The following is a 23816-nucleotide window of genomic DNA, read 5'->3' as shown; positions in this document are numbered from 1 at the left end:
CAATGCAACATTCGGAGAAGTTACAAGAGCTCAGTAATGAGATGGAACCAGTGAGGTACAGTATTAGGCACTAAGGCTGACACGTGTTCTATGTTCCTCCCATTGTTGGTAAGTGCTGGGTTAGGTTTCAAGAAGGAAGTGTGCGCTAAACTCCCTCAACTGCATGTTATGGTAAGCGCTACCAATGTAGCGCGACCCATAGAAACTGTAGGTTGAAGTTGTGTGCTGCCGCCATCGAGAGCACAAAGAAGTAGCGCACACCTGTGTGCTATCACAGACATGAGAGCTACCATAGATGAAGTAGCACTAGTTCTTGCACTGGATAAAGTCTAGTGTGTGTCGTCTAGACGAGAAGACTCACAAGAAGACTTGAGAAGCGATCGTTGAAGCAATAGCGTTTGAACTCTTGTGTACGACAAGGAGAGAAGGAGTCTCGCTGGGAAGAGCAGTGCGCTTGCTTGCAGTGAGGATCGTAGTCGGTAATGGTCTGGAATCCTCGCCAGAGAGGTTCTCTGTCGAACAAAGTCAGTAATTACCACCCAAAAAGTCAAGGCCTTCGAGACTAGCCACTGGCTGTTGGTGATTCTACACACAAGCGGGAAGTGTTGTTCATCAAAGGGGGAGAGCAACTTTACATCATGAGATAAAGTTGCGAGCTGGGCAGTGCTGTGACACTGAAACGTGGTTGCTATTCTAGGAGTAGTCAAGAGCTGGCTTGCAGTGGCATATTGAAAACTCAGTCGCAAGCTGGAGACTGGTCATGCACGTACTTCAGCAGGACTGGGCGAGGCAAGTCTACTAGATGAGATGAGTCAGCTACGAGAAACAAGTCTGCTGGGCGAGTGGTGTCAGCTGAGCGAGACGAGTCAGCTGGGAAAGACAAGACCGCTAGGAGAACAGGCTTTCAGCAATCAAGCTTGCAGGGGGCGAGTAACATCTTCATGCTCCGACGGACCACACTCCGAGGGGTTAGAGAAAGGCATGGACGAGTCCATAACCTTCTCTTAATTCCGTGTGGCGAAGACTATTCCAGGGAGGACCAAAAGGTGTCCACCATGAGTAGCAGGAAAGCTTCAGACTTTGCCCTTCCTTTGACGGCTGAGCAAGCTCAGAACAAGGGAGAGCGCCGTCGTCAGCACGATGATTATTATTATTATTATTATTATTACTATCCAAGCTACAACCCTAGTTGGAAAAGCAAGATGCTATAAGCCCAGGGGCTCCAACAGGGAAAAATAGCCCAGTGAGGAAAGGAAATAAGGAAATAAATAAATGAAGAGAACAAATTAACAATAAATCATTCTAAAAACAATAACAACGTCATAACAGACATGTCATATATAAACTATTAACAACATCAAAAACAAATATGTCATAAATAAACTATAAAAGACTCATGTCCGCCTGGTCAACAAAAAAGCATTTGCTCCAACTTTGAACTTTTGAAGTTCTACTGATTCAACCACCCGATTAGGAAGATCATTCCACAACTTGGTAACAGCTGGAATAAAACTTCTAGAGTACTGCGTAGTATTGAGCCTCGTGATGGAGAAGGCCTGGATATTAGAATTAACTGCCTGCCTAGTATTACGAACAGGATAGAATTGTCCAGGAAGATCTGAATGTAAAGGATGGTCAGAGTTATGAAAAATCTTATGCAACATGCATAATGAACTAATTGAACGACGGTGCCAGAGATTAATATCTAGATCAGGAATAAGAAATTCAATAGACCGTAAGTTTCTGTCCAACAAATTAAGATGAGAATAAGCAGCTGAAGACCAGACAGGAGAACAATACTCAAAACAAGGTAGAATGAAAGAATTAAAACACTTCTTCAGAATAGATTGATCACCGAAAATCTTGAAAGACTTTCTCAATAAGCCTATTTTTTGTGCAATTGAAGAAGACACAGACCTTATATGTTTCTCAAAAGTAAATTTACTGTCGAGAATCACACCTAAAATTTTGAAAGAGTCATACAAATTTAAAGAAACATTATCAATACTGAGATCCGGATGTTGAGGAGCCACCGTCCTTGATCTACTTACAATCATACTTTGAGTTTTGTTAGGATTCAACTTCATACCCCATAATTTGCACCATGCACTAATTCTAGCTAAATCTCTATTAAGGGATTCACCAACCCTAGATCTACATTCAGGGGATGGAATTGATGCAAAGAGAGTAGCATCATCTGCATATGCAACAAGCTTGTTTTCTAGGCCAAACCACATGTCATGTGTATATAGTATAAAAAGTAATGGGCCAAGAACACTACCCTGTGGAACACCGGATATCCCATTCCTATAATCACTATGGTGCCCATCAACAACAACTCTTTGAGATCTATTACTTAAAAAATCAATAATAATGCTAAGAAACGACCCACCCACTCCCAACTGTTTCAGTTTGAAAACAAGGGCCTCATGATTAACACGGTCAAAGGCAGCACTAAAATCAAGGCCAATCATACAAACTTCCCGACCACAATCAAGGGATTTCTGTACAGCATTGGAGATTGTAAGAAGGGCATCACATGCTCCAAGGCCTTTACGAAAACCAAATTGCAAACTAGGGAGTAGATGATTACCTTCAGCAAACCTATTAAGACGTTTTGCCAGAAGACGTTCAAAAACTTTAGATAATATGGGAGTTATGGAAATTGGGCGGTAATCAGTGGGACTTGAGCTACCACAAACACATTTACATAGAGGAGTAACATTACCAATTCTCCAACTAGTGCTAAAAGCTCCTCTTCTTGCTAACTTGCGCAAAATAACAGATAACTTTGGAGCTAAGAAATCTGCTGTCTTTATAAAAAACAAAGGAAAAATACCATTTGGGTCTACACCTCCATAAGCATCAAGGTCCATCAACAGAGCTTTAATCTCACGAGATCAAAAAGCTAAACTAGTTAGTTTAGCCTCAGGAAAACAGGAATGAGGAAGTTCAAGTTTTTCATTACTCTGTTTACTGTCAAAAACATCAGCCAAAAGGGTTGCCAGGCAATGAAGGCGGTGATGGGACAAGATCAGCAACTTCCACAGGAACAGGAACATGCTTCAGACTTTGCACTCCTTACACTGGCTGCATTAGCCGAACGACGGAGTGCAGCGTCGTTAGCGCTGAAGGAACTACTTGAGAGAGAAACCTAACCCGTGAAAGGGAAAGGTATCCCTCAAGAGGAGCAGACACATGCTTCATACTTTGCACTCCCTCTGCCGGCTACCATCGTAGAACGTGGGAGTGAGGCGTCATCGGCTCTCAAGAAATCCTAACCTGCAAACGGGAAAGGTGTCCCCCCAAGAGGCCCATGCACATAATTCACACTTTGCACTCCCTGCGCTGGCTGCCATCGTAGAACGAGGGATTGTGTTGTTGTCAGTGCTGAAGAAACCACTCAGGAGAAAAACCTAACCCGCAAAGGGGAAAGGTGTCCCTCAAGAGGAGCAGGAACATGCTTCAGACTATGCACTCCCTCCGCCGGCTGCCATCATAGAATGTGGGAGTGAGGTGTTGTCAGCTATGAAGAAAACCTAACCCGCAGACGGGAAAGGATTCCCCTGAGAGGCGCACAATCATGTTTCAGACTTTACACTCCCTCCACAGGCTGCCATTGCAGAACAAGGGAGTTTATCATCATCAATGCTGAAGAAGAAACCAAGCTTTATGCCATCAAACTCACAGGGAGCGAGCAACATCATCTTCAAAAACGGTGAAGGTGCAGCAACATGAAAACTACTCACCTTCGGAGGAGAACAGGGCCGCTTCATAAAAGGAAGCAGGGGAGGCCTCTAGTTTAATAATAAATGAATGTATATATATATATATATATATATATATATATATATATATATATATATATATATATATATATATATATATATATATACATACTGTATATATAAACATAAGTATATATATGTAAGATATATACAAGAAAAAACACTACAAAAATCAGTCAAAGGACAGTTGAAAAGTTGAGTGGAGAGAGACGAATGGCTACTCTCGCTGAGCCAAAAGTAAAAAGTGACAAGAGAACACAGGTGTGTGTGTGTGTGGGGGGGGGGGGTGTCAGTACTAACCCCCTATCTCCTCAATAACTACCGGAGGGATAGTTACACCTTGCTATAAGTCTTATGGCTACTTTCAGCTCTGCCGAAAGTATATTCCCTCATATAGAGCGTAACATTTGTATTCTGGTGTCGGAACAAACATGTTTTTCAATTGTTATATCATTGGTTTAGGTATTTTTAAGAGTGAGGGAACAGATTAAATTATTTTCCATTAAGTGGGAAAATTGACTTAAGATAAGAGCTCAGTCCTGGAACTAATTATGCTTATATTTCAAGGTATTACTGTATAGTTATTTCAAGTCAGACCCAATCTGTTACTTTCCAAAGATGATAGGCCACTGGTTTCTCCAAATAGGCACGTCTACTTACTCCATTTAATCAGGGTTTGTCTTTCACTTGGTATTCTAAGATACTAGAAGGGATACACCTATCGATTATATTGACCAGATTCTCATTAAAGAGAACAAAAGTACTCAACACTTTTATACATTCTTCGCATTTAGATTTTTCCAGACTGTACCATCCCGTACATAGTACTCGGTATGCAGTTTTTAACAGTCATGTTTTTCCATCATAAGGCTCAATGTTATACAATATTCTAGAAATTTTAATTGAGCTGTGACCAGATTGTGGGATCTTCCTATTTAGGCTGTTGAATTAATTTGGTGGAACTTCAGAAGTTCAAACTTGCAGTGAATGTTTTTATGTTGAACAGGGCGACATGAGTCTTTCTTCAAAGTTTATATATAACAGATCTATTTTAATGTTGTTACGGATTTCAAGACTTTACTTTAAATTGCTTTTCATAAACATTGAGCAAAATCTGGGACCAGTGTCGTCTAATGTATTGCAACATTTGTGGACTGCATGGCAATATTCGTGACCTTTCAGCTGCCTCCAGACAGTAGATATTCTATTGTACACAGAATATTGCTTTTCTTGAATGAAGCACTCATCAGAGCTTCTTATTCCAAATTATTATGGAAATAAATAATTTTGAAAACAGATGGCATTCCTTGGACAAAGGGGATGGTAGTGTATATTAGAACTGAGTACTCTGCTTCTCATAAATCCTACAATGAATGTGGATGTCATGAGATTCAGGTCATAAAAGTTGGGGTAGGCATAAAATCTTTTATTTGTATTCGATCTATTGGAATCCAGACTTAGATGATTTGATCTTTAATTGTCTTCTCATCATTATGGCTAAGATAAAAGATGACGATAGTAAGGCTTCTTTTGATCTTATCGGCAACTTCAATGCTCATCACCAGGAGTGGTTAAATCCTGTTTCGATTGCTCATCTCCATAGATTAAGAGCTTTGGACTTACCTCTGAATCAGGCTGAGAGCAAATCATACAGGAAGCTACTCACAGGTCTGGTAAGTGCTTGCACAAAGTATACACTAAATCACCGGATGTTATAACAAGTTAACCTGTTTTCCAGTTTGAACATCTGATCATGGCTTAGTTTTGTTAGTAATTAACACTACGCAGCCTGTCCCTGAAGTGTCATACTCATGTGAGATTTATATAAACTCTCAAACAGACTGGAATGGCATTTAGTGATCTTTTGCCTCTGAATTGGTCACAATTGAATAGTGTTCAGCCTGTTGTTCTCTGCAATGAGAATCTGGTCAACATCATTGAAAGGCGTATCCCTTCTCATGTGCTAAAATGAAGTGTGAAAGTCAAACTCTGGTTCAGTAATGATTGTAGACAGGCTTATTTTGAGAAACAGTGGGCCTATCATCCTTGGAAGAGTAACATATCAAATTTGACTCTGAATAACAATACACAGCCAAGAGCAGTTGCTCAAGAGAGTGTATGCTTCAACTGAAAAGAAATACAATTTGATATAAGAGAAAACCCTTAATACAACCCTGATACATAAGTTGTAGGTTACCCTTAAATCTGCACTCTCTGGTGTATATGTAATGGTTCCTCCTTTACTTTAACCAGATGACTCTGTCATCGTCCTTTTGGCCGATGTGTTTGACAGTAACCAGAGTAATGAGAAATTTTATCTTCTTCATTCCTGTTTTCAATGAAATTGAAACACTCATGTACATTCATACTAATGGAGGTGTAGACCCAAAAGGTATTTTTCCCATGGTTTTTTTTTTTTTATAAGCACTGCTGACTTCATAGTTCCTAAGTTGTCTGCTATTCTCTGCAAGGTAGCAAGAAGTTTTTTTTTGGGCTCAAGCCATGGCGTCCTGATGGAAGGTTCCTTTTTGGTAGCTTCCTTGGGTATATAACTACTAAGATATTCCCAGAGAATTTAACCACAGGTTATCACAGAATTCTAACTTCTGGAGCGAGTATCCTAAAGGTTTATATCAACAGGGGACGCATGTATTAACACGCCACATAGCTATCTGCACCCCACATAAAGTTAACACTTCAATGTGGAGGGGTGGAGAATAGCTAGGGAGCTGTTCCACAGCTAAACTCGTCCGTGGCTACTTATGGTACTCAAAACGTAAACAAACGGGCGCCATTGCTAAATGACGTCACGTCCGTCCTCATCCTTCTACTAGTAGCTTGCCTTACTAAGACGGATTTTCCCTTGTGCTATTTTCATCGGCTTGCATCTTTGTTATGTCGCTACCCTCGGCCTCGCCTTCTTCTGGAAAGTTGAGTACTAGGTTCCAGTATTGTTTAAATAAGCTCTGACCGTAAAGTAACTTTTACTTTTCGAAATATTTTATGTTTTCTGGCAGAGCTGTGCTGCTACCGGACACGCCATTTTATGGCGTCGCAGTTACTTTGCATGCGTTATTTAGCTAGCCTGAACACCTTATTCCGGTCTTATTAACTAATTGATACTATTAGTTATTTAGTCTTCATAGCTAGGAACTTTATATATCGTGTTTTGACGCTTTTTTATCGGTCATCGCCTGACCCCATACTAGATCGCTAGCTTAGCCCCTAGGCCAGAGTGCCTATCACCAGTGTTCATGCATGATATATTACAGTGATCCTAGGTTAAGTTATGAAGATAGTGGCATTATTTATGATACTGTTTACTGTGATGCAAGTGTTTTCGCCTTCAGGGACCATATAGGGAATAGGTTTGATAGTGTGCCATTCTAACCTAACCTAAATGTAGGACCCCTATATGCTCCCTTCACCCCCTGCCTTAGGGCATTCCCTCTGTGTAGCCTTGCTCCCCCTACCATGTAAGGGGATCAAGTTCATACCAGAGTACCTATCGCTTCTCTGTCCTCCCTAAGGGAATGATCCCCCCCTTAGGGTTGCGTCCGAGAATGAGGAACGGCCTGCCCTTCCTCAATTGCTGAGGTTAGGTTACCTGACCTTCCTTGCAATTGCGATATGTCTTCCAGCCTTCCTAGCTTAGAGTGTAACATCCCTGCTCTAGGTTAGGCCTTGGGGGGAGCTAGTTCTGTGCCTTGCTTGAAACGGTACCTATGCACCGTTCTCAGCCAGGCTGCCTACCTTAGGCTAAGGAGCGTCCTCCCTTCCTTGGTGGCCGCTTTGGTACAGAGCCTCCCCTATGGAAGACCCTGCTTCTTCTCCCCTCCCCACCTATCCCTTGTATGGCCTAGCCTATACCCATCTGTCCCATGTCCTACAACTCCTCCTTAGGGTGGAGTGATAGGGATATCTTGAGTCCCTGTGTGCAGTCCGCTCTGGTACATATACCCTTCATAGTGTCCTATGGGGTTAGCCACTGTATGCGTTTAGTCTGCAGGGGTTCTCCCCCCCCCCTCTTGGGTGTTCCCTAGCCCTCCCTTGGGCTACCCTGGCTCCCGGACGCCTGCGGCCCCCCTGCCATTGGGTGATAGGGCTAGCCTCTATCATGGGTACACCCATTCAGGTGGGATGCTTTGGGGTTCGTGTCCTTACCCCTTCCATCCCTCCTTCTGTCTCTTTTCACTGTCCTGGTGCTGCTCCCTTGCAGCCTCTACTGCCGGCGATACCGCCCTCCCCCTTGGTGACACATTCCTTGTTCCCCCCTGGCCGACAGTCCTCCGTGTGCCGGAGGGCTGCCGCCTCACCCTCATACCTCCTAGCTTCGGTCGTCCGTCCATCGGGCCGGCCCCCGGCGTGCCGACATCCATTGCCGGCGGTCCGGTTTTGCTATAGCCTATCCTTTGTCCCTGTCACCAACCCGGCAGCCGAGCCGCCGCTGTACCGGCGGCCGCCATCCTGGCATTACTCCTGACTTCTCTATGTGTCTTCACTAATGCCAGAAACTCTGCTGGAGCGGCCTCCGGCATGCCGTCGGTCTGGCGGAGCCTTCCGGAGATGCCAAGAGACTTGCACCCCTTCTCCCAGCTATCAACACCATGCTGATAGCCCTACACTGCAACCAGATGGCTTGGCTACATAAATAGATAGGTATTGTCTTACCGTTCTATTAGTAGCCGTGCTGTCTTCTTGCATATCACAATTTTCCAGCATGCTGTGTGTATCTTAGCACGGCTGGTTGCCGGAAACCGTTACCCTATGGGGTCTTCTACACCCCCATTTTAATGGTCTGAGTGGTCTCAGTCCCAGATTTATATCTTAGGCAATTCCTGCTAGAATTCCCTTTGCCTCCCTGGCAATCTATGAAGAATTCTGCCTTGTGTCCTTGGCCACAAACAAATTGCCTATGGATAAGGTTACGGTAACCAGCCGGGCGGGATACACGGAGTATGTGTCTATCTACTTCATTTCCCACTCCACTCTCTAACATCACAAGGTTATTAATTACTTAAGATTAAGTTAATTAACCTTTTAATATTTAACTTTAGAATAATACAAGTCATTGGTATGACTTCCATATACTCATGTTCTCCTTCTCTTACAGGAGGAGTACGTGAAGTGTGACCACAACTTCTGTGGAGTGAAGCGCCCGCACTTCTACGGGCACACGGCGTGTAGGACCCACGCCCCTTGCGCCAACAAGAAAGGCGATCTGAAGTTTTGGGACCCGCAGAACTGTACAGTCTGCAAGGACCGCCTGGTCGAGGCGTTCAACAATCCTCCTTCAGCGGCTTCAGCGGAGGTTAGGGACGCTTCTCGAGAAAAGCTACGCAAATGGGTGCGTGGCTTCCAAAAGAACGCCACCGGACCATACCTTGCCACCGAAGACTTGAGGGCCTTGCTTTTCCCGAAGGCATCCCCAGACTCTGTGGTCCCCAAGGATCAGATCCCCACCGTCCAGATAACGGTGGAACCGGACGTAGTCATGGCTCAGTCCATGCACGAGTGCCGTTTGGATGCCGACAACGCGGAACGTATGTCGGAAGTGTCGGAGAATACGGAGAGGAACCTCATGAGCGAAGAATTGGACTATGAGGAAGACCAGGTGGAATACCCTGAGTCGGAGCAGGAGGTCCCTCCCCCTTCCACCCCCACACCGACTCCTACACTGTCGGATGTATCACTTCCGTCTACATCCGCTACCCCGGATCCCACCCCATCCAACACCCAGGAGATCTTCAAAATGCTTGAGGCTCTCATGGATAAGAAACTCCGCGAGACGCATGAGTTCTTCAGGACCAACATGGGAAGTTCGAAGCAGCCGAAAAGGATTTCGGTTAAGGACCTCCCCGCATGCTCAGATACCAACCCCTGGAGGTATGCCAAGCACATGCCAATTACAACGGGCAAGATCTTCATAAGCGAAAAGATCGGCTCGATTGTGCTGGAAGAAATGGAATTCTTCCCGAACTTTGAGGCTTATCCGGACTGTTACGTCCGACTTCGATCCGAACCTGCCTCTAAAAAAGAGACCGAACCAAAGGAGGTGATAGTGTTCGATCTCGCGAAGGCCCAGGCTATGCGGGCCAATACAGTGAAAAGTAGGGGCTTCACCTGCTCGAAACTTCCGACGCTTAGCAAGAAGCACCTTACCTATGACGCACCAGACGATGCGACCCTCCCCTTCTTGGAAAAGGCCTTCACAGCGGTACATAAAGCAGTGGAAGAAAGAAAACCTTGCCCTGCACTGGAGGTGTGCAGACCCTTCTCCCTGACTACTCCCCCTGATGTTAGACACTGGAAAGATGTCCAGTCAACATTTGTGGTGGGAAAACTAGAACCTGACGTCGCTGGCCGTCAGTTTAACGAAGACCTCCCGAAACTTAATGACCATCTCCTTCGTCGGGAACATGACACGAAGGAAAGGCTCGCCGCATCCATGTCCCTCCAGGTACAGCTCGAAGTCATGGCCGGTGACACTAGGGTCCCTGACTACTACATGGTTCTCGCCAAAACACATTTGGCGACCGTAGTAAAAGATCTGTACAGCTTCACGAAGGCTCGTAGAGCCTGTTGTGAATTCGTGTTCTCCAGTGCCACAGTGAGACACGAACCCCGGAGGCTGATTTCCTCCAACATCTGGGGTAAGCACCTCTTTCCCTCCTCCCTTGTGAAAGAGATCACCGACAAGGCCGCCACGGAGAACAGGAACCTTCTCCACAAGTGGGGCATGTCGAAGAAAAGGAAATCCTCTCAGGACGACGGCCCTCAACCTAAGAGGAAACCCACAAAACCAAAACCCCAGCAACGTCAACAGAGAGGGCAGTTTCCGGGATCCGCTACTCCCCAAGTGGCAGCTCAGCCACAGCAGACCTTTCAGCTGGTCACCCAACCGGTCTTGTCACAGTCAACTACCTTTCGTCCCAAAGGTAGAGGCTCAAACAGAGGTGCGGGCAGAGACGCATCTCGCCGTCCCTCCAGAGGCAGAGAAGGAAAGGGAGCTAGCGGCCGAGGTAGTAAACCCTCGGGAAACCAGAAGCAATGAAGTGCTTCCGGTGGGAGGAAGACTCCACCAATTCCAGGATCGTTGGACCTTCGATCCCTGGGCACACAGCATCGTCAAGAAGGGTCTAGGCTGGAGCTGGACTCAACCACCCCCAACCTTCCAGCAGTTCTTCCAACAGTCAACCCACCTTTGGAAGAATATGTCCTAGAACTCTTGAACAAGGTGATAAGGAGGGTAAAGTCAACTAGGTTCCAAGGGAGACTGTTTTGCGTCCCCAAGAAGGACTCCGACAAACTCAGAGTCATTCTAGACTTATCCCCCCCCCCCAACAAGTTCATAGCGAACAACAAGTTCAAGATGCTGACTCTTCAACAGATAAGGACCCTTCTGCCTCAAGGTTCCTACACGGTCTCCATAGACCTGGCGGATGCCTACTGGCACGTTCCAATGAACCACCACGCCTCCTCCTACCTAGGATTTCGACTCCAAAGGAAAAGCTATGCTTTCAGGGCCATGCCCTTCGGCCTCAATGTGGCCCCACGGATCTACACAAAGCTGGCAGACGCCATCGTTCAACAGCTCCGCCTCCGCGGCGTCCAGGTGATGGCCTACCTCGACGACTGGCTGGTCTGGGCTCCATCGCCCGAAGATTGTCTAAGATCCTGCGACAAAGTCACCCAGTTTCTGGAACACCTGGGATTCAAGATAAACACCAAGAAATCTCGCCTCTCTCCAGCTCAGAAGTTCCAATGGTTAGGAATCCAGTGGAATCCTCAGTCACACCACCTTTCCATTCCCCAGAGGAAAAGGAAGGAAATAGCAGGGTCTGTCAAAAGACTGCTGAAGTCCAAACGGATCTCAAGACGTCAGCAGGAACGAGTTCTAGGCTCTCTGCAGTTCGCCTCGGTGACAAACCCAGTGCTACATGCACAGCTAAAGGATGCCGCGGCAGTCTGGAGACGTTCCGCATCAATCGCTCGAAGAGACCTCAAGAGACGGCTCCCAAACAGACTTCGGTTACTCCTAACGCCGTGGTCGGAAGCAAAGGCCCTGAAAAGGTCCATCCCTCTTCAACACCCACCTCCATCACTCAACATCCACACGGACGCTTCGCTGGAGGGTTGGGGAGGTCACTCCCACCAAAAACAGGCTCAAGGAACATGGTCTCCCCTATTCAAGACGTTTCACATCAACATCTTGGATGCCATGGCGGTCCTTCTAACTCTGAAGAAACTCTCCCCGCCTTCCTCGATCCATATTCGTCTAACCCTGGACAACTCGGTGGTAGTTCGATGTCTCAATCGCCAAAGCTCAAGATCGCCCCAGATAAATCAGGTGCTTCTCCCAATCTTCCGTCTGGCAGAGAAGAAGAAATGGCACCTGTCTGCAGTTCATCTACAAGGATTCCACAACGTGACGGCGGACGCTCTATCTCGGACAAACCCGATAGAGTCGGAATGGTCTCTAGACGCAAGATCCTTCTCCTTCATCTCTCACCAAGTCCCAGAACTTCAGATCGATCTCTTCGCAACGAGCGACAACAATCAACTTCCTCGATATGTGGCCCCGTACGAGGACCCCAAGGCAGAAGCAGTGGACGCCATGTCACTGGATTGGAACAGACGGTCCAGGATCTACCTGTTCCCTCCCACCAACCTTCTGCTGAAAGTCCTATCCAAACTGAGAACCTTCAAAGGGACAGCGGCCCTAGTGGCTCCCAAGTGGCCCCGGAGCAACTGGTACCCCCTAGTCCTGGAGCTACAACCCACGCTGATCCCTCTCCCGGGCCCAGTTCTCTCCCAGCAAGTACAGAAGTCGACTGTCTTCGCTTCATCATCGAAAGTCAGGGACCTTCATCTCATGATTTTCTCTCCCTAGCCACGAAGAAGAGGTTTGGGATCTCGAAGAAAAGTCTCGACTTCCTCGAGGAATACAAGACCGAATCCACACGACGGCAATACGAATCATCCTGGAGAAAATGGGTCTCATTCGTCAAGGCAAAAAATCCTACGGAAATCACAATTGATTTTTGCATGTCCTTCTTCATTCACCTTCATGGACAGGGCTTAGCAGCCAACACGATTTCTACCTGCAAATCGGCCTTAACTAGACCACTACTGTACGCCTTCCAGATTGATCTGTCCAGCGACATCTTCAATAAACTGCCGAAGGCATGCGCTTGTCTATGCCCAGCTCCTCCACCAAAACCTATCTCCTGGTCCCTGGACAAGGTGCTCCATTTTGCCTCCAACTTGGACAACGATTCGTGCCCTCTTAAGGATCTGACTCAAAAAGTTATATTTCTTTTTGCTCTTGCCTCAGGAGCCCGAGTCAGTGAAATAGTTGCATTATCAAGAGACGAGGGTCACATCCTGTTTACACGCAGGAGACCTTACCCTCTTCCCAGATCCGACGTTTCTCGCTAAAAACGAACTACCCACCAAAAGATGGGGCCCTTGGAGAATCTGCCCCTGAAAGAAGATACCTCTCTATGTCCAGTAGAGAGCCTCAAGGTCTATCTTCGTAGAACTTCCGACTTTGGTGGAGGCCAACTCTTCAAAGGAGAAACATCGGGTAGCGACCTGTCACTGAAACAACTAAGAGCGAAAATCACCAACTTCATTCGCAGAGCGGATCCCGACAGTACACCCGCAGGTCATGATCCTAGAAAAGTCGCTTCGTCTCTGAATTTCTTTCAGAGCATGAATTTCGAAAGCCTCAAGAGTTTCACAGGCTGGAAATCCTCGCGTGTTTTCTTCAAGCATTACGCGAAACACGTTCATAAAGTCAAACAATTCGTGGTAGCCGCAGGTAGTGTTATGAAGCCTGCACCTAACTCTGCATAGAACAGTGAGTTACTTGGGACTTTAACTCTTCAGGTGCCTATGTTGCCCCTCGTGTGATACGTAGTGATTTCAGAGACTGTTTTTCACAAGGTGAAATGTCATAGTCGTCACATGAGTGCCGCATGCCTAGATCATGATGTGTTTTTTCCTTATTAAAGACTGACGTTCCTCTGGAACCTGTGCCTTCTAATAATTTGAAATTTTCTTTCAGATTCAAGAGCGAAGTCTTTCATTACTATGTACATTATAATTTATTGTAAATCACTTTTACATCCCTGATTGCATTTATTTACCATATTCTGCAATTGTGAAATAAAATTTCTATTTTATTCCTTGTGCGTCTCAATCCGCTCCTACTTATACTATGAAATACATGGTTGTCATAGTTTCATTATCCCCTTTTCTTTAAAATATGATGATGAAGAATAATAAGGTTCAATCCATATCATATACTCACCTATACAATGTAATATTCCTAACTGAATACTTACTTGCGCTATACCTTCGAGACCAGATTGTTCTCTTGTTACAGAACATAGTGCCTAACCACCACTTGTCTGTCATTGAGAATGTTCCTATATGAATATCAACCATTCTGTCTTGTCTCCGAGTTCTTCACGTTCTCCCCACAAGGTGGGTAGCCCTTCGATGACCACTTTGATCCTCAGCATGTCCGTTGGGACTTCTCTGCCAGGGGGGGCAGGAAGTTTCATCCCCACGGAACCTCTATCGAGGTCACTATGCTTACCCTATTCAAAGCCCTCGGTACTTACTCTACAAGGGGAAAATCTACCACGATATATTGATTCTCTGGTATTCTTTCATCAGGAAGCCATGGCTTGAGCCCAAAAAACGGATTTTGAGCAAAGAGAAAAATCTATTTTTGGGTGAGATAGCCATGGCGTCCTGATGGACCCTCCCTGCTAATTTGTATCATGGTGATCGGCAAGCAACTGACATCAGGATGAGGACGGACGTGACGTCATTTAGCAATGGCGCCCATTTGTTTACGTTTCGAGTACCAAAAGTAGCCACGGACGAGTTTAGCTGTGGAACAGCTCCCCAGCTATTCTTCGCCCATCCACATCGAAGTGTTAACTCTATGTGGGGTGCAGATAGCTATGTGGCGCGTTAATACATGCGTCCCCTGTTGATATACGATGTCTTAAAGGGAAACCTTTAGGATACTCGCTCCAGAAGTTAGAATTCTGTGATAACCTGTGGTTAAATTCTCTGGGAATATCTTAGTAGTTATATACCCAAGGAAGCTACCAAAAAGGAACCTTCCATCAGGACGCCATGGCTTCGCTCAAAATCCGTTTTTTACACTTATTGGAGAATTGGTAATGTTACTCTATTAGGTGAATGCGTTTGTGGTAGCTCTAGCCCTGCTGATTACCACCCAATTTTCATGACTCCCATATTATCTAAAACTATTGATAATTTTTAGCTTAACATCAAAATAGGAATGCTGAAAGTAATAAACTGTTCCCTGGTTTGCAATTTGATTTACTTAAGGCCTTGGAGCATGTGATGGACTTCTAAATTTTACAATGCGGTTGAAGAATCTCTTGATTGTGATCAGGAAGGTTGTATGAATGGCCTTGATTTTAATGCTCTCTTTGACAGTGTTAATCATGAGGCTCTTATTTTCAAAATCAACCAGTTGGGAATAGGCGAGTCTTTTCTTAACATCATCATAATAAAAAAAAAAAAATGAAAAAAAAAGAGAGAGAGAGAGAGAGAGAGAGAGAGAGAGAGAGAGAGAGAGAGAGAGAGAGAGAGAGGATGTTATGTCCATCCACTAACAATCGAGTGTTTTGATTTACAATATAACAATCAGGAACCAGTACTCTATCCCTGAAATAAAAATAAAAGGAAAAGTTTGCTTTGAGGCACATCGGTATGCCCATTCTCCAAGCGGCCGAAAACATAAGCAAGGAGACATCGACAGATAAGTGGGCTAGGCTCCTTGACCTCGCTCCCACTGGTTGTTTAACTGTTCGTTAAACAATTCAACAGCTGTCCAGGTTTTACGTCAAAACACATTCTCTACCTAAAAGACAATGGTTTGTATCCTCATAGGAACAAATCTGGTTTGGAACAAATTCTTTGGATAAGCAAATTAATGAAATGATATAGAAATTTTAGCATTACTTTTCACTTGCTTTAATCGATTCATGATCCATAGGATAATTTTTCTTACCTTGTAAACACTGTCATCTCAGGTCTCCTGGTGATGAAGACATCTTTGTTGGTTGGTGTTGGATAGTCTGACTGGTCCTTCTCTTCCAAGAAGAAGCAAGCTAGGTAGACTTTCCCTTCTGCTCTAACTTTGTACTCAATGGAAGCTGGAATGCCCATTTTTAGTTTGCGATCTGGAAAGATTACAATTGGACATATAATAATATTGATAATGCAGACAAACAAGCAAATCATTCTTGCTAATTTTACCAATTGGAGAAAGTTCCTAAAAGACTGTCTGGGATTATTGTTAGAATTATAATATAGTACCACCTCGGGTTACAAGTACCTTTGAATACGAGCATACAAACTTGAATAAGGTTAAGAGTATTGTATCGGCCTGCGAGCATAAATTTTGCGTTGTATGCTATAGGACTTTTTATGGACAAGTACGAACAAGACTATTATGTGATGCACAGAAAGCAGTCACACAGTGGCCCAACGCCTATGATGCAATGTTCATGCGGTGTTCAACTGGAATAAGGCTTTGGCAAGCCAAGCTGTGAATCTACTTACCAGAAATACAAAGGCAAAAGCAGAGCGGAGAGATAATTAAACGTAAAGAGTTAAAAAAGACAATCAAGTGTCCAAAAAGAGTAAATTAAATATTCAGTTAGTGGTAGAGTACATCATTTTATAGAGAGAACTCCCAATATTTTACCAGATATGCTCATAGAGGGAGATTCTCCTTCCATGCCTTCCCTCCTCTCTCAACTCCCTCATGCCAGCCATGACTCCTCAATGGTAAAGTGAGAGTTGATTTGTTATTTTTTTCTTTTTCATTGTGAATGATTACCCGGTAATTTTCATTCGTTTCTGATGGTTGGGGTTATAATTTGTACAATAATTGCCATTTTAAAACCTTTAAAAACTAATGTATATGTGTATTTATGGACACATGGAATGCATCAAATCAATTTCATTTATCTTCAGGGGAAAATTTTAATTAGGATACAAGCTTTCCAAGTTGCGAGTTCACTCCCAGAACGAATTAAAGTCTTAAAAAAACTACTACCGTTATTGTTATCATTGTTACCTAGATATTGATCTCTGACACTGTCATTCAGCTGGTACTTTATGCATATTGGATAAGATTTTTCATAACTCTGACCATCCTTTGCATTAATAATATGGTATTTTCATTCTAAAATAAATTTTTAAATATACTTACCTGGTAGTTATATATATATATAGCTTAATGCCGCGTTTCGTCGCGCGCACGGCAGAAATTCAAATTTCGCGGCAATCACTGCCAGGTGAGCAGGTGGTCATACATGAGCACCCTCTCAGTGGGTAACTGGAACCACTCCCAACATTCCTCAGAAATTCCATGCCCCTGTTTTCAGAGGGGAGGAAGGAGGGCCCTTTTATATAAGTAACTACTAGGTAAGTATATTTAAAAATTTATTTTAAAATGAAAATACCATTTTTAAATATGTAACTTCCCTGGTAGTTATATAGCTGATTGACACCATTGGTGGCGTGTTAGAAAACCTCATCCCGTCGGGAATTCGTATAATTATTAATAGCTACAAATTAGTAGTACCAATAATCTGGTTCTTACCTGATAAGGAAGCTGGCTTCATAGTTATCCTGCCTCATTTGCCTGCATTCCTTAAGAGACTCAGCGATCCACACAGGGGGCTGTAAAAGTCTCTGTGGGGCTGCCACGAGGTCCTCGACCTTATCGTGGCTAGACCACCACCCTTGCTAACCTGGCATAGCCATGGACAATGATTCTGACCACCTACTCAAAAAACTAAAAACACACACCATAAAAACTAACTTGACTTGCAACCCAGACTGTGGAAGGCTGCAACAACCTTCACAGACAACCTGTGATACCAAGTTCAAGAAAAAGGCAAGGGTATATAATAAAAAAGGTAATAGGGAAGAGGCAGTAGTCACTTCTCCAACTACGACGCCGGAGGTAACATACGGACCCAGGGAGCAACAATCTTCATATTGGGTCTGGACTTCTTTAAGGTAGCAGTCTGCGAAGATTGATTTACTTTGCCAAAAAGTGGCCTCCAAGATTGACTTCATTGACTTATTGTGTCTGTAAGCCATAGAAGTCACTACAGCTCTAACCTCAAGTGGTTTTGCCTTAAGGATTGGAAAACTTCTTTCCTCACAATTCTAGTGAGCTTCCCTTATCAAATCCTTAATAAAAAATGCCAGGCCATTCTTTGATAAAGGTAAAGAGGGCTTTTTAACTGAGCACCAGAGGTTGTCTGCTTGTCCTCTCAGGTTTTTGGACACTTGCAAATAAAACTTCAGAGCTCTCACTGGACAAAGGCCTCTCTCCTTTTCCCGTCCAACTAAGTGAGATAACCCTGGAATGGTAAAGGATCTGGGCCAATGTCGAGAAGGATTCTCGTTCTTGGCGAGAAAGCCTAGCTGAAGGGAGCAAACTGCATTGTCTCCATTAAAGCCCACCTTCTTGCTGATGGCTTGCAACTCTCCTACTCTCTTGGCTATAGCCAATGCAACTAGGAATAGAGTCTTTTTGGTAAGATCCTTCCAAGAAGCCTTGTCAAAAGGTTCAAACCTGCTTAAGGTAAAAAAAGGCCAGGACTACATCCAGGTTCCAAGAGGGGGTTGGGATGTCCTTTCTCTTAGTCGTTTCAAAAGATCTAATAAGATCCGAGAGATCCTTGTTACCTGACACGTCAATGTGTCTGTGACGAAAGACGAAGGCTAGCATAGCATGCTGCGGTAACCCTTGATGGTCGAAACAGCCAACTTTTCTTTCATTCGCAAATGCAACAGAAAGTCTGCTATTTGGGCTATAGAGGTACTGGAAGAGGAAAATTTGCCATTCCTGCACCATTCACTAAACACATCCCACTTAGATTGGTAAACCTTAATTGTGGACGTCCTCCTAGCTCTCGCGATAACTCGTGTAGCTTCCCTTGAAAAGCCCTTCGCTCTTGCCAGCTTTTCGATAGTCGAAAGGCAGTCAGATTGAGAGCAGGGAGATTCTGATGATACAGTACCTCTCTATGTGTGGCTGTTTGAGTAGATCACTCCGACTTGGTAATGCTCTGGGGGTATCTACCAGCCACTCCATCACTTCTGCTACCCAAGGTCTCATGGGCCAAAACGGAGCTATCTGGGTCATGCGGGCGTTGTTCGACTCTCTGAACTTTTTCAGGACTGTCCAGGATCTTGAATGGTGGAAAAGCGTACACGTTTAGTCCTTCCCAGTCCATGAGAAAAGTGTCCACCGCAGCTGCTTCCTGGTCTGGGACTGGAGAGCAATAAACTGGTAACCTCTTTGTCATTTGTGTAGCGAAGAGGTCTATAGAGAGTTTTCCCCACAGCATCCAAAGGCTGGTGCACACCTCGTGATGTGGGGTCCACTCTGTAGTCTTCCTCTGCTGAGAAGATCCACCCTGATATTCTTTTCCCCTTCTATGAAGCGAGTTATCAGGGTTATATCCCTCGCTTTTGCCCACAGTAGGAGATCTCTCGCCACCTCGTAAAGGGAATCTGAACGAGTGCCTCACTGCTTCTTGATGTAGGCCAATGCTGTGGTGTTGTCTGCGTTGACCTAAACTAATTTGCTCTGGACTTCCTCCTGAAAGTGCATTAGTGCTAGGTGAATGGCCATTAGCTCCTTGATGTTTATATGCCATTCCCTCTGAAACTCTTCCCACAGACCCGATATCTCGGCCTTCGCCAGTGTTACACCACACCCCATGTCTGAGGCGTCTGAATACAACACTAGGTCGGGGTTCCTCTGATGGAGTTCGAGGCCTTCCAGGAGTTTGTTGGCATCGTCCTACCAACTCAAGTGATTCCTGATCCCCAGAGGAATCGGAATCCACGTTTCTAGACCTTGACCTCTCGTCCAATATTTTGAAAGATGGAATTAAAGAGGCTGTAAATGAAGTCTTCCCAGGGATACGAACTGCTCGATCGATGAGAGGGTACTCAACAGACTCATCCATTTTCTTACCGAGCAGGTGCGTCTGTCTCGGAAGTGTCGCACCCTTTCTAGGCAATCTAGAATACGTTTCGGGGCTGGAAAAGCTCGAAAAACCACTGACTGAATACTCATCCCCAGGTAGATGATGTTTTGCGAGGGTGTCAGTTGAGATTTGGCCAGATTTACCACCAGACCTAGCTGTTGCATCAAAGACATTGTCCTCCAGCAGCAATTCTCTGAGTTCGAAAGGGCTCTTCCATGAAAGGGGTGGCGAGTGGGAGGAGCTTCCTTTTGCTTCCTGGCTAAAAAGCTAGCTGGGAGGACTTTCTTGGCAGTCCTGATGATAAGGTCTTGCGTAGCTTGTTGTGCAAGAGCTGCCGGCAAGTCCTTCACTAAATCAAAAGGGAAGAGATGGTTACCCAAAGGAGCATACAACAGCTCTGATTTCTGCGCGGGGGTCAAACCTGAAGACAGGAAGAAACACAGCATAGCCCTCTTCTTAAAAACTCCTGCTGTGAAAAGGGCGGAGAGTTTGACGGACCCATCCCTCACTGCCTTATCAAGACAGGCAATCAGATGCATCTGTGCTTTGTTCTTTGGATCTGTGACCTCCAGACATTTTTCTTGCTACCTGGCTCTGATTAGCCAATCGTCCAGGTACATTGATATCCGTACTCCCTTCAGATGTAGCCAGCGAGCCATGTTGGCAACCACTCGGGTAAAAACGTAGGGAGCCGTGCTCAGGCCAAAACAGAGTGCTTTGAACTGATAAGTAGTTTCTTGGTACACGAATCTCAGAAATTTTCTGTAGTTCGGAGGACGTGGAAATACGCGTCCTGCAGATCTAATGACACCATCCAGTCTCCTTGTCTGGTGCCTGCTAGGACTGACGCAGAAGTCTCCATGGCAAACTTGGCTTTGCTTACTAACTTGTTCAGAAGACTTACGTCCAGAACAGGTCTCCATCCCCCCAAAGTTCTTCGGAACTAGAAAAAACCCTCCGAAGAGGTGTCCTCTACTACTTCTATGGCTGCTTTCGACAGCATTAGGTTGACTTGCTCTTGAAGAGCTGCTGCCTTGTTCCCTGAGTAAGTTGCTGTCAACTCTAAGGGTTCTGAAGAAAGAGGAGGCCTTCTCAGGAAGGGGATCTTGTACCCCTCCTTCAAGACATCAATTGTCCAGTCGTATGTCCCCCTTTTGCTCCACTCTTGCCAATAGTGGGATAACCTGGCTCCCACTTGTGTCTGGAGGTTGCAGGGTTCACTTCTTTGATTTAGGTTGTTGTTTTGAGAATTTGCGAGGTTGTCCTCCAGCAGCAATTCTCTGAGTTCCCCTCAAAAGGGCTCTCCCACGAAAGGACTGGCAAGTGGGAGGAGCTTCCTTTTGCTTCCTGGCTAAAAAGCTAGCCGGGAGGACTTTCTTGGCAGTCCTGGTGATAAGGTCTAACGTAGCTTGTTGTGCAAGAGCTGCCGGCAAGTCCTTCACTAAATCAGAAGGGAAGAGATGGTTACCCAAAGGAGCATACAACAGCTCTGATTTCTGAGCGGGGGTCAAACCTGAAGACAGGAAGAAACACAGCATAGCCCTCTTCTTAAAAACTCCTGCAGTGAAAAGGGCGGAGAGTTCGATGGACCCATCCCTCACTGCCTTATCAAGACAGGCAATCAGATGCATCTGTGCTTCGTTCTTTGGATCTGTGACCTCTGTGAGGGGTCCGAGAGTCCAGTCCATTAGGCTGAAGACCTCTATAGTTCTAAAAACGCCCTTCGGCAAATGGTCCATCTCTGACGTGGTCCACATTACCTTAGACTTGGTCATGGCTGACCTGCGTGAGGCGTCAACAAGTCTGGAGAAGTCCCCCTGGGAGGAAGCAGGAACTCCCTAACCGAGAACCTTCCCAGTCTCATACCACACACTAGATCTGGAGGCCAGTCTAGAAGGGGGAAAGGAAAAGGAGGTCTTCCCTAGATCCTTTCTCTTGGAAATCCACTCATTTAAAGTTGAGAAAGCTCTCTTGACTGATCTGGCAAGAACCGTTTTCTTGAACGAGGATGGTTTCTGGGGTCTGCCCTTCAAAAACTACGAGGGCGTGTAAAGTCCTCTGAATACAATTTAGCTAGAACCGCCAGCAATCTTTTAAGATCAGCTGCATGCAGCGTTTCTTGGATTTCCTCTTCTGAAACTTCATCTAAGGGGATAGCGATCTCCGGAGTAGAATGAGTAGGAGGCAACCCTGCCTCATCCTGTCGATTCTCGTCGTCCACTATATTTTCATCATGCTGTGAAGGAACGTCGTGCATGATTCCAGCAAGTTGCGAGGAAGCGTCCCGCTTGCTTGCGTCCTGCCAAACTCCCACATGTTTTTAGGAAGAGTCATGCTTATGTGCTTCCAGCATGCTTCCAACATGCTGCGAGGAAGCCTCAACACTGCGTCCGGCGTGCTGCGAGGGAAAGTCCTGCTCACATGCGTCCAGCATGCCGCGAGGGAGTGTTAACTGCGCGTCCAGCATGCCGCAAGGGAGAGACAACCAAGGGTCTATCATGCTGCGGAGAAAAGTCCTGATTGCATGTGTCAAGCATGCGTCCAGCATGTCGCAAGGGAGCGTCCAGAACCTTGTCACTTCCCGTAACGCGTCCCAATCGTTGTGAGGTAGCGTCGCTGAGCGCTGAAGTAACTAGCGGGCCAATCGCGCCTTGGTTAGATCTAGCTCCTTTTCTTGGTCTGTTGGTATCCTTCGGTTCTTTCTTACGAGTCTGCTCTGTTTGACTTGTAGGCATCAAACAGGGACGTAATTGACCTCTTTAGCTCTGAAAGATCTGACGCTTGCGGCGCGTCCTGCGCGCGTCCAGACTGTTGCAAGGGGGCGTCGCGATTCCTATCGCTACCCGAACTGCGTTCTGATCGCTGCAAGGGAGCATCTACTGTGGTTGTCTGGCCAAGAGGAGAAAGCCCTTGCGACAATTCCCAATCTGGGGGAGGGGGAGAAGCGTGCACAGAAGTAAAGCAAGCACCCTCTTCCTCCAATGAACTATGTGCCTTACGCGACTGCTTAGGCGCTGACGCATCGTCTTCCTCCGAAAGAAAATTTCTGGCGAGCTCCAGTTACTGCAGGATGGTTTCTGTAACTTAGCGGGAGACCTCATCTCTTGATGCCAACCACGTCTAGGTTTTGCGTTATCCGACGAAGACGAACACTTCCTCATCTCGCCTTTCCTGCGGCGAGGAAGAGCGTCCTGGGATGCGTCAACAGGATCGCTCGAGGGGACGTCCGTTCGCTGATCAAGGTCTGACATCTCCCTTCGCCTTTCGACTTTCCTTCTCCCAGGGGTTGGGGAGCATGGAAGAGGTCCCGGGCTAAGAGTATGACGGACACGAACGGACGCAACCTCCACTTCACTATCATTATTCACAAACTTGCGTTGCAAGCCACGCACTGCCCCCCACATCACTTCTTTTTCCCAAGTAAGGGATTGAACTTGTGCACCTAAGGCTGAAATTGCAGCCAACACATCCTTCAAAGAAGGCTCACTTACCTCTGACACCATAGCGGGGTCTGGTACTATTGCCTTAGGATCAGGAATAGGAATATTAGTATCAAGTACATTAGAAGGAACATGACTATCAGAGGATCTAGTGGAAAGAACACTAGTCGATCTAGCTCTCCTAAGCCTATCCTTCTCTAATCGCTTAACATAGCGATCAAACTCCTACCATTCTCTATCAGATAAAGACTGACATTCAAAACATCTGTCAATAAAAGAACATTCATGCCTTCTGCAACTTTTACATAATGAGTGAGGATCAACAGAGGCCTTAGGCATTCGAGTCTTGCATCCTTTAACACACCTTCTTATTACAGAGTCAGCCATTTTGTAAACAGAAAATAGTCCAGATCAAATAAGTCTATCTAAACTGAGTGAAAAGTCAAAAGGGAATATCAAAAAAAAAAAAGCAGCAAAAGCCATCAACAATAATCAAACAAAAGGTA

General features: G+C 45.5%; 1 protein-coding gene across 2 annotated transcripts in view; it reads right to left on the bottom strand.

Moving 5' to 3' along the window:
• The window catches only part of LOC137623822 (heme-binding protein 2-like), a 95599-nt gene that overhangs the window by 3296 nt on the left and 68487 nt on the right, over positions 1 to 23816 (bottom strand). For both annotated transcript variants that reach the window (XM_068354633.1, XM_068354634.1), the window contains exon 5: positions 15856 to 16027. In XM_068354633.1, coding sequence (XP_068210734.1) covers positions 15856 to 16027 — 172 coding nt within the window. The remainder of the gene's footprint in view (positions 1 to 15855; positions 16028 to 23816) is intronic.

Source organism: Palaemon carinicauda, chromosome 30, assembly GCF_036898095.1.
Source record: "Palaemon carinicauda isolate YSFRI2023 chromosome 30, ASM3689809v2, whole genome shotgun sequence".
Classification (NCBI taxonomy): Eukaryota; Metazoa; Arthropoda; class Malacostraca; order Decapoda; family Palaemonidae; genus Palaemon; species Palaemon carinicauda.
This window is presented reverse-complemented; position numbering and strand designations above follow the sequence as displayed.